This window comes from Emiliania huxleyi (genome assembly GCF_000372725.1).
Source record: "Emiliania huxleyi CCMP1516 unplaced genomic scaffold EMIHUscaffold_479, whole genome shotgun sequence".
Classification (NCBI taxonomy): domain Eukaryota; phylum Haptophyta; order Isochrysidales; family Noelaerhabdaceae; genus Emiliania; species Emiliania huxleyi.
Window position 1 is genome coordinate 21,278 of NW_005198401.1, and position 10,015 is coordinate 31,292.

The 10,015-nt window shown below is 64.9% G+C and overlaps 4 protein-coding genes across 4 annotated transcripts in view; 1 reads left to right on the plus strand and 3 right to left on the minus strand.

Annotated features, from left to right (window-relative positions):
- EMIHUDRAFT_119374 (hypothetical protein) overlaps positions 1–1,201 on the minus strand; it is a gene marked incomplete at both ends in the record, with an annotated part of 5,582 nt that extends 4,381 nt beyond the window's left edge. Inside the window, 2 exons of the mRNA XM_005767830.1 lie at positions 585–678; positions 749–1,201. Coding sequence (XP_005767887.1) covers positions 585–678; positions 749–1,201 — 547 coding nt within the window. The remainder of the gene's footprint in view (positions 1–584; positions 679–748) is intronic.
- Positions 1,202–2,125: 924 nt separating this feature from the next.
- EMIHUDRAFT_470552 (hypothetical protein) lies at positions 2,126–3,156 on the plus strand. The gene is made up of 4 exons (XM_005767831.1): positions 2,126–2,276; positions 2,362–2,462; positions 2,529–2,610; positions 2,713–3,156. Exon 4 carries the CDS (start codon positions 2,724–2,726, stop codon positions 3,123–3,125), a length of 402 nt encoding a protein of 133 aa, XP_005767888.1. The 5' UTR covers positions 2,126–2,276; positions 2,362–2,462; positions 2,529–2,610; positions 2,713–2,723; the 3' UTR covers positions 3,126–3,156.
- A 78-nt stretch (positions 3,157–3,234) lies between these two features.
- On the minus strand, positions 3,235–6,182 carry EMIHUDRAFT_370667 (hypothetical protein; the record flags this gene model as incomplete). Its single annotated transcript, XM_005767832.1, has 3 exons — positions 3,235–3,516; positions 5,525–5,528; positions 5,945–6,182. Coding segments are annotated over 3 exons (306 nt in total), but the record flags the coding sequence as incomplete, so codon positions are not given.
- A 1,868-nt stretch (positions 6,183–8,050) lies between these two features.
- Positions 8,051–9,713, minus strand: EMIHUDRAFT_445589 (hypothetical protein). The gene is made up of 2 exons (XM_005767833.1): positions 9,687–9,713; positions 8,051–9,582 (listed from the first exon to the last, which is right to left on the minus strand). Exon 2 carries the CDS (start codon positions 9,575–9,577, stop codon positions 8,498–8,500), a length of 1,080 nt encoding a protein of 359 aa, XP_005767890.1. The 5' UTR covers positions 9,578–9,582; positions 9,687–9,713; the 3' UTR covers positions 8,051–8,497.
- Positions 9,714–10,015: the final 302 nt, after the last annotated feature.

Sequence of the window (10,015 nt, forward strand, 5' to 3'; positions counted from 1 at the left end):
GGGTAGCGGGGTGGCTCGGGGTGGCCTCTCTCGGACCCGAGGCGGGGCGTCGGGCCGCGTCAGGCGGGTGCGAGGTGTGGTGGACGGGAGGTCCGGGCGGGTTTGGGTGGCGCGTACAGGCGATCCACGTCGAAACGAGCAGCAGGGACGCGACCTGACAGTCGGGGGGGTCTGTGATACACAGGTGGATGTGGAGCGGGGTAGAAGAGAGAGGGTTTGGGAAGTGCGGGTGGAGGCGGCCCGACCGGGCAGGGCATGGGTCTGTGCTCTGCTGGGTGTCTTCTCTTTCTTCTCATGTGTACCGGCGAGGCGGTGCAGTCGACGGTGAAAGCCAGCTTCTCCTACACAAGGAAAAGAAATGCGGCCGTTCAGAAAAAAGAAAGCTGCGGGCCGCCGCGCGAGGGAAAAGGCGAGCGTTCCTTGGAGACGCGCATCTTTTGGGCCACCGACAGCATGCACGCGCCGACGACCTGCGTGTTGGAGTCTGAGGGGAGGGGGGGGGGCAGCCAGGACGCGGGCGGCGCGATGAGTGCGGCGATGGGCGGTGGGCGGTCGTGGGGCTCGGTCGGGGCGGGGACGCGCACAATCGTCGAAAAAGATGACGAAGCCAAAGAGCCACGTGAAGAACTGGCAGGTGAACGAGTCCTTGATGCCCTTGGCCATGAGGTCAGCCAGCGCCTAGACGGGGCGAGGGATGGGTTATGAGAGCGCGGCGGCGGGCTCGGGGCCGGCAGCGAGGGTGGAGGACGGGGAGAGGGAGAGGGCAGGCGGTCGGCGGCGCCTGGAAGCCGCCGGAGCGGTGGCCCGCGCCAACGATCATTTGCATCAGGAAGACGAAGACGAAGATTGCGGAGTATCCGTCGATGGCGGCGCTGAGCGCCGTGTCGAAGAAGCCGCGGAAGCCTGCCCACGCGTTGCCCTCCTGTTCAAGCGGCGGCGGCCCGGCGATGAGGCGCGGCGGTGAGAATATGTGGCGGTGGATGGGTAGCGCCTTGATACACCAGCCGATCCATATGGCGGTCCCCATCGACAGGGGCGGGTTCCGCGAGAGGACGGAGAAGAGAAGCATCATCAGGATCGGCACAAAGCATCCGAAGCCGTGTCCAAAGTCGACGTCCGAGCGGCAGCAAGCGCCGGACTCGTACTGCGAGGCGACCTCTGTGAGATCGCAGCCGGCAAGGGGCTCCTCGTTGTCGCACATGGGATGGCTGATGGAAGGCGCTGGGGTCGGCTGGATGGAAGGCGACTCGATGGGCGCCTCCAGAAAGGGGGATACAGCATACAGGAGGGTACAGGCCAATGTCGGTTCGTGCCGGTCGTCGATTTATTTCTTTTTTTGATTGGATCGCCCACCGCTTCGCCGCCGGGCCCCCCCCCCCCCCCTACCACTCCGCCCCCCCTCTCCCCTCCGTCCAGGAGAGAGAGAGAGAGGGGGAGGCGGGAAAGAAGGATTTTAAGGAGAGGAGTGTGGTGCTAGCCGTCGCCCACCCTTGGGCGTCTGCCTCTTCCTATCTCTCTTCGCAGTCCCTCGCCGATTGTGTGTCTGTGTGTCGCTCGCGCGTGTCGTCTCGACGTGTCGTCATCTTCTGTCCCACATCCCTCTGTCTCGTAACTCTCCTCTGCCTCGTTCTGCGACGACGCCGCCGCCTGCCGATCCCTTGCTCTCGCGGCTTCTCCCGCCTCTCGGCGCAACTCCGCCCTCCTCGCGATTTAAAGCAAAGAGAGAAAGCGGATACCAAACAAGAACACAACGCACTCTCTCACATGACAAGCGATCCCACGACGCACGACAGCGAGTGTGGGGACTACATGAATCCGTACGTGAAGGGTGGAGGGGCCCGTCCGCAGAGCTAGGCGGCGCGGGCACCCCAAGCAAAAAGAAAGAAAAAGATAACACAAAAGAGAAAGAAAGAAAACAGACAACCAAGAGGGCAAAAAAATTCTTTTTGCTGCGCCCTTGGGATTTCTTTTGGCGGGCATTTGCTGTCGCGCTTGGGGGACGGGGAGTGGGCCATGAGTTCAAGATCTCGCGGGGAGTGGGCCGTGAGTGCAAGATGTGTATCGCGCGCCTTGGGGGGGGGCGCAAGATGTATGGAGGACCTACACCCTTGCAAGCGAAATCCAAGCTCTGATAATTTCATGCCGATCCTGGTCGGCTCTGCGGTCCGATTCAAGGACAACGGCGCACTGCGCGGGGTTGTGTTCGAGTTTCAGGATGACGGGGCTGTAGCAGGTCTGAACTGCCTCTCAAAGAAGCTCGCGGACTCCGGCTGCGGGTGATGCCGCCCTCGCCGCACGCAGCGCTGCCGCAGGCATGCCTCGCCGCAGCCTCGCCACGGTCCCACACCGCCGCCCGTGCAGGGAGACGACGCACGAGCCCGTGGAGAACCTCGAGGAGGTGGAGGATGTGTGGCGCATCGGGAGCAAGGTCTTCCTGCAGTCGGACGGCCCCGAGTTCTACGGTGTTGCGCAAGCCGGCGAGCGGGGCGGTCGGGCGCCTCTCGACAGCCTCATCGCAAATCGAATAGGCGAGATCTTTGAGTACCAGGACGACATGGCGGTTGCGGGGCTCAAGAACCTGAGCGAGAAGCTGACCAACCTCGGCTGTGGGTGCGCCGCACGCGCTTTGCTTCCTCTGTCCTCGCCTCCCTCGCTCCCTCGCCCCCTCGACCCCTTGCCTTTCACCCTCCGCCGTGCGCACCCGCACCGCAGAGAGCAGACGCATGAGCCCGTGGAGAACCTCAAGCTGCTCAGCTGAACGGGGAGGATGTATGCCGGGCATCTCAGCGGCTCAGCGCGAGGCGGGGGAACGGACTCCGAGCGGCGGCGGCGCGGGGAAATCCATGCCCGGCGAGAGATGGCCGAGCCCTGGCCTCTTTGCAGACCGGCTGATCGTTGGACTCTGTGACAGTGGACATACGTGCGCGCTGCGATCTATACCTCTCTTTTGGCGCCGTCGGGCCCAGCGACCACCTGTCCACCGCGCACCGGCGCCGGCGCCGCCTGCTGCACCGGGGTGTTGGCCTGTTGCGCTTGCGGCCGCGCTGCTCCGTGTGCGACAAGGTCGTCCTGTGTGCGCACATTTTGTCCGGATATTTATCGCCGCTCGCGAGCTTGAGTGCTGAGAACCTATATGAGATATCGCCGAGGCGGCCCGCACCCGGGTGAGGGGTGAAAAAGAAGGAAGGTTTAATAGAGCATACAGCTTTATAGATATTAGATTATAGTGCGGAACCGCGAGAAGTCATCGCACCACCACCCTTGGCAGCACCAAGCCGCGCCAGATGTCCGCCAGCTCTGGAGCCGCTCCCTCGCGGCTGTCGAAGCGCTCCTCGTCCCAGGCGATCAGGTAGCCCAGCCGCATCACCTCGACCGCCCGCTTGCGAGCCGCTGTCGGGAAGAGCTCGTGCGACTGCGGCGACCACTCCGCCGCCTTGAGGATGAGCCTGCCCACCTCCACCGCCTCGGCCGCTGGCTGCAGGTTGGCCGGCCTAAGGGAGGGCAGAGGCGTGGGGTGTGTCCAAAGAGAGGATCCGGCGAGTCGGGGAGAGACCATTGCAGTGCGCGCCTCAGTGCGAGTGCCTTGGCCTCGCCCGCCACGCGCACGCCGAAGCGGGCGGTCGAAGCGTTGGCGGAGACGACGACGCCGACCTTGCCGTTCATCGAGGGCCGCGAGACGAGAGAGCGGATCTCGACTGTGGAACCGACTGCCGCAGCGGTCGGATCCGACTCGCTCCACGAGCAAAGGACGCGCGCCCGCTCGAAGGCAGAAGGCGCGCCGGCGAGCGGGTCGGCGCCGCCGCGCAGCAGCGCCCGCGCCCGCTCGACGGTGAGCGCCTGCGGAAGAGGGGCAATGGGCGTGAAGACAGCGCGCTCACGCCTTCGGCCGCTAGTCTCGGGCACGCCTCGAGATGCTGGAGCGGCGTCCAGCCGCGGCTGGCGACCAGCCAGGCGGTGAGGTCGGCGTGGCCTTCTTCGGTTGCAATCTCCTCGGGCGTGCCGAAGGGCGTAGCGGCGCGGGAGGCGCCGTAGGAGGAGAGGAGCTTGGCGACCTCGAGCCGGCCCTGCTGGCTCGCGATGAACAGCGGCGTGGCGCCGTCGTTGCAGGCTTGGTCGATCGCTGCGCCAGCCTCGAGGAGCAGCTGCACGCACTCAAGCTGGCCCTCCTGGCACGCCATGAACAGCGGCGTGGCGCCGTTCTGCCGGGCTTGGTTGACCGCCGCGCCAACCTCGAGGAGCAGCCGGGCGCTCTCGAGCTGGCCCTCCTGGCACGCCATGTACAGCGGCGTGGTGCCGTCGTTGCAGGCTTGGTTGGCCGCCGCGCCAGCGTCGCGCAGCAGCTGGGCGCACTCGAAATGCCCCTCCTGGCACGCAACGTACAGCGGCGTGCAGCCTTCAGCGTCTGCTTGGTTGACCGCGGCGCCAGCCTCGAGGAGCAGCCGAACGCAGCCGATCTCGCCAGCCAAGCTCGCAGCGCTCAGCGGCGTGGTGCCATCGTTCATCGCTTGGTCGGTCGCCGCGCCAGCCTCGCGGAGCAGCCGGGCGATCTCGAGGTGGCCCTTCTGGCACGCCATGTACAGCGGCGTGGTGCCGTCGTCCATGGGTTGCTCGATCGCCGCGCCAGCCTCGAGGAGCAGCCGGACGCACTCAAGCTGCCCCATCTCGCACGCGATGAACATCGGCGTGGCGCCGTTCTGCTTGGCTTGGTCGATGGCTGCGCGGGCCTCGACAAGCAGCCGGGCGCACTCGAGCTGGCCCTTGTAGCACGCGATGTACAGAGGCGTGGCGCCGTTCTGCTGGGCTTGGTTGACCGCGGCGCCAACCTCGAGGAGCAGCCGAACGCACTCGAGGTGGCCCTCCTGGCACGCCATGTACAGCGGCGTGATGCCTTGCTCATCGGCCTGGTCGACTGAAGCGCTGGCCTCGAGAAGCAGCTGGGCGCACTCGAAATGCCCCTCCTGGCACGCAACGTACAGCGGCGTGAAGCCTTCAGCGTCTGCGTGGTTGACCGCGGCGCCAGCCTCGAGGAGCAGCCGAACGCAGCCGATCTCGCCAGCCAAGCTCGCAGCGCTCAGCGGCGTGGTGCCGTCGTTCATCGCTTGGTCGGTCGCCGCGCCAGCCTCGAGGAGCAGCCGGGCGCACTCGAGGTGGCCTTGATAGGACGCGACAAACAGCGCGGAAGCGCCGCCACCATTCGTCGCCCCGACACTCGCGCCGCCCTCGAGTAGCAGCCGCGCCGCCTCGGCCTGCCCGTGCCGAGCGGCCCAGGTGAGCAGCGTGTCCTGCTTCTCGGTGTCGTGCCGCGCGTCGAGCAGGGCCGCGAGCGACGTGCCGCGCGTCCCCTGCCCAGACAGGAAGGCACGCAGCCAGGCCAGGTCGCCCCGAGCCAGTTCGGCGAGCTGGGTTGGGAGGGGGGCGTCGCTCATGCCGCCAGAAAGAAGAAAAACCGTCGAGTGAGAGAGAGAAGAAGAAAAAAGCCAACTCAGCGGGATCGGGCAGAGAAGACGCGATGTGAAACTGCCGACTTCCACTCGAGTTTTACAAAGAAGAAGCCACAAAAAAACAAATGCAGTCCAACACCACGAAGCGAGAGCGAGAGAGAAGAGGGGCGAGATCCTGGGGGGTTGGCTGCCACGAAGTAAACAGGACCAAAGCAGTCATCATGTCATCGCACCACCACCCTTGGCAGCACCAAGCCGCGCCAGATGTCCGCCAGCTCTGGAGCCGCTCCCTCGCGGCTGTCGAAGCGCTCCTCGTCCCAAGCGATCAGGTAGCCCAGCCGCATCACCTCGACCGCCCGCTTGCGAGCCACTGTCGGGAAGAGCTCGTGCGACTGCGGCGACCACTCCGCCGCCTTGAGGATGAGCCTGCCCACCGCCACCGCCTCGGCCGCTGGCTGCAAGTTGGCCGGCCTGAGGGAGGGCAGAGGCGTGGGGTGTGTCCAAAGAGAGGATCCGGCGAGTCGGGGAGAGACCATTTCAGTGCGCGCCTCAGTGCGAGTGCCTTGGCCTCGCCCGCCACGCGCACGCCGAAGCGGGCCGTCGAAGCGTTGGCGGAGACGACGACGCCGACCTTGCCGTTCATCGAGGGCCGCGAGACGAGAGAGCGGATCTCGACTGTGGAACCGACGGCCGCAGCAGTCGGATCCGACTCGCCCCACGAGCAGAGGACGCGCGCCCGCTCGAGGGCAGAAGGCGCGCCGGCGAGCGGGTCGGCGCCGCCGCGCAGCAGCGCCCGCGCCCGCTCGACGGTGAGCGCCTGCGGAAGAGGGACAATGGGCGTGAGGACAGCGCGCTCACGCCTTCGGCCGCTAGTCTCGGGCACGCCTCGAGATGCTGGAGCGGCGTCCAGCCGCGGCTGGCGACCAGCCAGGCGGCGAGGTCGGCGTGGCCTTGGCGGTTTGCGGCCTCCTCGGGCGTGCCGAAGGGCGTAGCGGCGCGGGAGGCGCCGTAGGAGGAGAGGAGCTTGGCGACCTCGAGGTGGCCGTCGAAGCATGCCATGATCAGCGGCGTGGCGCCTTGCTCATCGGCCTGGTCGACCGCTGCGCCAGCGTCGAGGAGCAGCTGGGCGCACTCGACGTGGCCCTCCTGGCACGCCATGAACAGCGGCGTGGTGCCTTCCTCTGTAGCTTGGTCGATCGCTGCGCCGGCCTCGAGGAGCAGCCGGACGCACTCGAGCTGGCCCTGCTGGCACGCGACGTACAGCGGCGTGAAGAGCGGCGTGAAGCCTTCAGCGCCTGCATGAGCCACCGCCGCGCCAGCCTCGAGGAGCAGCCGGGCGCACTCGATCTGGCCCTCCTGGCATGCAATAAACAGCGCGGAGCCGCCGCCGCCACTCGTCGCCCCGACGCTCGCGCCGCGCTCGAGCAGCAGCCGCACCGCCTCGGCCTGCCCGTGACGAGCGGCCCAGGTCAGCAGCGTGTCCTGCTTCTCGGTGTCGTGCCGCGCGTCGAGCTGGGCCGCGAGCGACGTGCCGCACGTCCGCCGCCCGGAGAGGAAGGCACGCAGCCAGGCCAGGTCGCCCCGAGCCAGTTCGGCGAGCTGGGTTCGGAGGGTGCCGCTCATGCTGGGTTGGAGGCTCATATGTGTAGCCAGTCGCCAGTGCGGTCTCGTGTTAAACCGACTTCCACTCGAGTTTCTCGAGGTTCTCGAGGTGGATATCCTTTGGCCGCGTTGGGTAGCGAGGATTGGTGTAACCCGAGCCACGGAGGCGTGTTTTCTGGCGGCCGACCGTCAGTGCACGGAGTTGCCACTTCTCCGACTGCCCCGGCTAGTTCCCGAGGTCGTCGGGTGTGACCCCTTCGTCCCCCGAGACCTAGCGCGGGTGGGTTGGAGGGGGCTCGCCCCGTTCCTCCCCATCGGGCCGCGTGAGCGGCCACGCCTCGCAGATTCGTTTTCGCGCCTGGGTCAGTTTTAGAATCTAAACAAAACAACTCTCTCTCACAGCACACAGGCTCGACACAGGTGCGAACTGTGCATGTGCATGCATGCTGCGATGGATGGGCGTGGCGGCATATTGACTGCGCCTCGTAGCCAAGAGAGTGCAGGCACTGCGTGACCAGACGAACAACGTCAGCGCGGCGGAAGCCGGAGGCGAGAGCTCCGCGGGCGAGCCGTTGCTCGACTCCAGCACGCGTGCTTTCTTTGCTGGCCGCCGGCGGCGCTGCTCGCCGGCAAGGCGCGCAATTCTTTTTTTGCGTCGGCCGAAGGTATTTGTACTCTCGTGAGGCTGTGGAAGCACGCCCAACCTGGCGGATTTGGGTACTTGCCCCGAGGGCAAGTGCGTCTGTTCACAGCTCACGAGAGTAGTTAGTATTAGGTTCGTTAGACGGACACGTTTTGTCAATCAAAATCTACCTCAAAATTTGCGGCCGCCCCTCGAAATTTGCTGATCAAAATTTGCGGTGGCCCGGATCGAAACCTGTACTTTGACCAAGGAATGGAGCGTCCAACACGTGCCGGATTACCGTGGTCCGTGCCAAGACGAGAAAAGAATTTTACCAGCCCACTGTTGTGCGAGAAAAAGAATTGTACGACCCTCTCCCTCTCATGCTCTCGAGAAAAAGAATTTTACTGCCCGGTCGCACAGGCAGCCGCGTAGCACAGCACGATTCACGCCACACGCGACGAGAACGAAAGAATTTCACAAGCTCCTCTCACGACACTGGGCACGGGACTGGCGCGCACTGGCACTAACACTGAGAAAAAGAAATGTACAACAAAACTCCCTCGTCAGAGCTAAGAGAATTGCAAACAAGGGCACGCAAAGACGAGGAGCTAATGGACAGAGTGCTGCAAACAATGGACAAGCACAAGGGCACGCAGAGACGAGCAGCTAATGAACAGAGTGCTGCAAACAATGGACAAGGGCACGCAGAGACGAGGAGCTAATGAACAGAGTGCGGCAAACAATGGACAAGGGCACGCAGAGACGAGGAGCTAATGAACAGAGTGCTGCAAACAATGGACCATGTTCAAGTACGCAGCAAGACAACGTTTCACGCCTTCTTTTTGTACGCAATTCCGTCCTCAACGCAGCCCTTCTTCCAGTCGCCCTTGGCGGCGGAGAGGTAGCAGGTGTTTCCGTCGATCCCGCCGGTCTCAGCCGCAACCGCCCCGTACCATACGGCGGCGTTTGCGAACCCAGCCCGCGCTGCAAACAGGGCGTCGAGCGCTGCAGGCGAGAGTCGCTCGTCGACGCACTCGTCGCCCGCACGGTAGCTCGCGGGTGGCTCTTGGCAGTTGCCCCCGCCGCACACCATGGGCACCATGTGCTCGCTCCACCAGTGATTAGCCACCGGGTGGCTCTTCGCGACGAGATCCCAAAAGTCGCCCGACGCAGCGCAACCCTTCGCGGCATAGAGCAGAGTAGTGTCGTCCGTGTATGCTTGGCCCCAGCTGTAGTCCCACTTCGTGCTGCCCAGGCCGCGCGGTGATTCCCTCTCCATGGCCTTCAGGGTTTGGCTCCAGCCGAGGAGGAGGCCGTGGTCGGCAGCGTAGCTTTCCATGGCTGCAACGATGAACCTCGGGTCACCAACCTCGTCGTCGAAAGAGATGCCCGTGAGGTCTGCGCCGGCGTACTCGGCGTCGATGTAATCCGCGAGCGCTGCAGAGCAAGCCTTGTGCGCCGTGTCATTGGCGGCGAAGTTGCACTGCGCAAGGGCGGGCAAGGCGTCTTTGCCAAAGTAGATGTTCAACCAGCGCTCCGTGGGAGTCGAAACTTGGCTCTCGACCTGCGACCAGAGCTCAATGCTATAGGATCCCTTCAAGAAGTTGGGCACGTTGATGCCGACCTTGCCGAATGCGGACGAGTCTGGCAAAGCATGCCAGTCCGAGATGCCTTCGCCGAGCGCCTCGAACAGAAGGAAGAGGGTGCCCGCCGGATCAGACGGCGGAGTTGGAGCTGGCGAGGCCCCGCCGCATTTCGTTTTCGGGTGTCCGTGGCAAGTATCGTCTCCTGTGCAGTAGCTGTCAGGCCACTTGGCAGTGCAGCTGTCGTCTGCAAGTGCCCGCTCGACCGGCGCAGCAGAGGCGAGCGCACCAAAGGTGAGAAGCGGGATCAGCATCCGGAGCGACATGGATCCTGCGACCGAATCGGACGTGGAGGGCGGCGAAGTGAGCAGACCGGGCGGTGGAGTGAGGGGCTTGAGCCAGACAGGGAGCGGGTGGAGTCAGACAGGGAGCTGCCTGTAGAGCGCGAGCGAGAAGGTGGAGTGATCACAAGGTGGAGTGATCTTGGTGGGGTACTCCCTTAGCGATGTTAGGCGTCCGCCGGGTGATCGGCTGTGATGGCGAAACGTCGGATCCTCTTTTCTAGCCGTCGGAGGGACTCCGTTTGCCGCGAGGGGTCTCCCTGGGGTGTCTCCCTTGGGTGTCTCCCTGGGGTGTCTCCCTGGGGGGTCTCCCTGGAGGGTCTCCCTGGGGGGTCTCAATGGATGCTTGGGGGCTTCCATGGATGCTTGGGGGCTTCCATGGACGCTGGGGGGAGGGGGGCGGGGGGCACCGAGGCGCAGCCC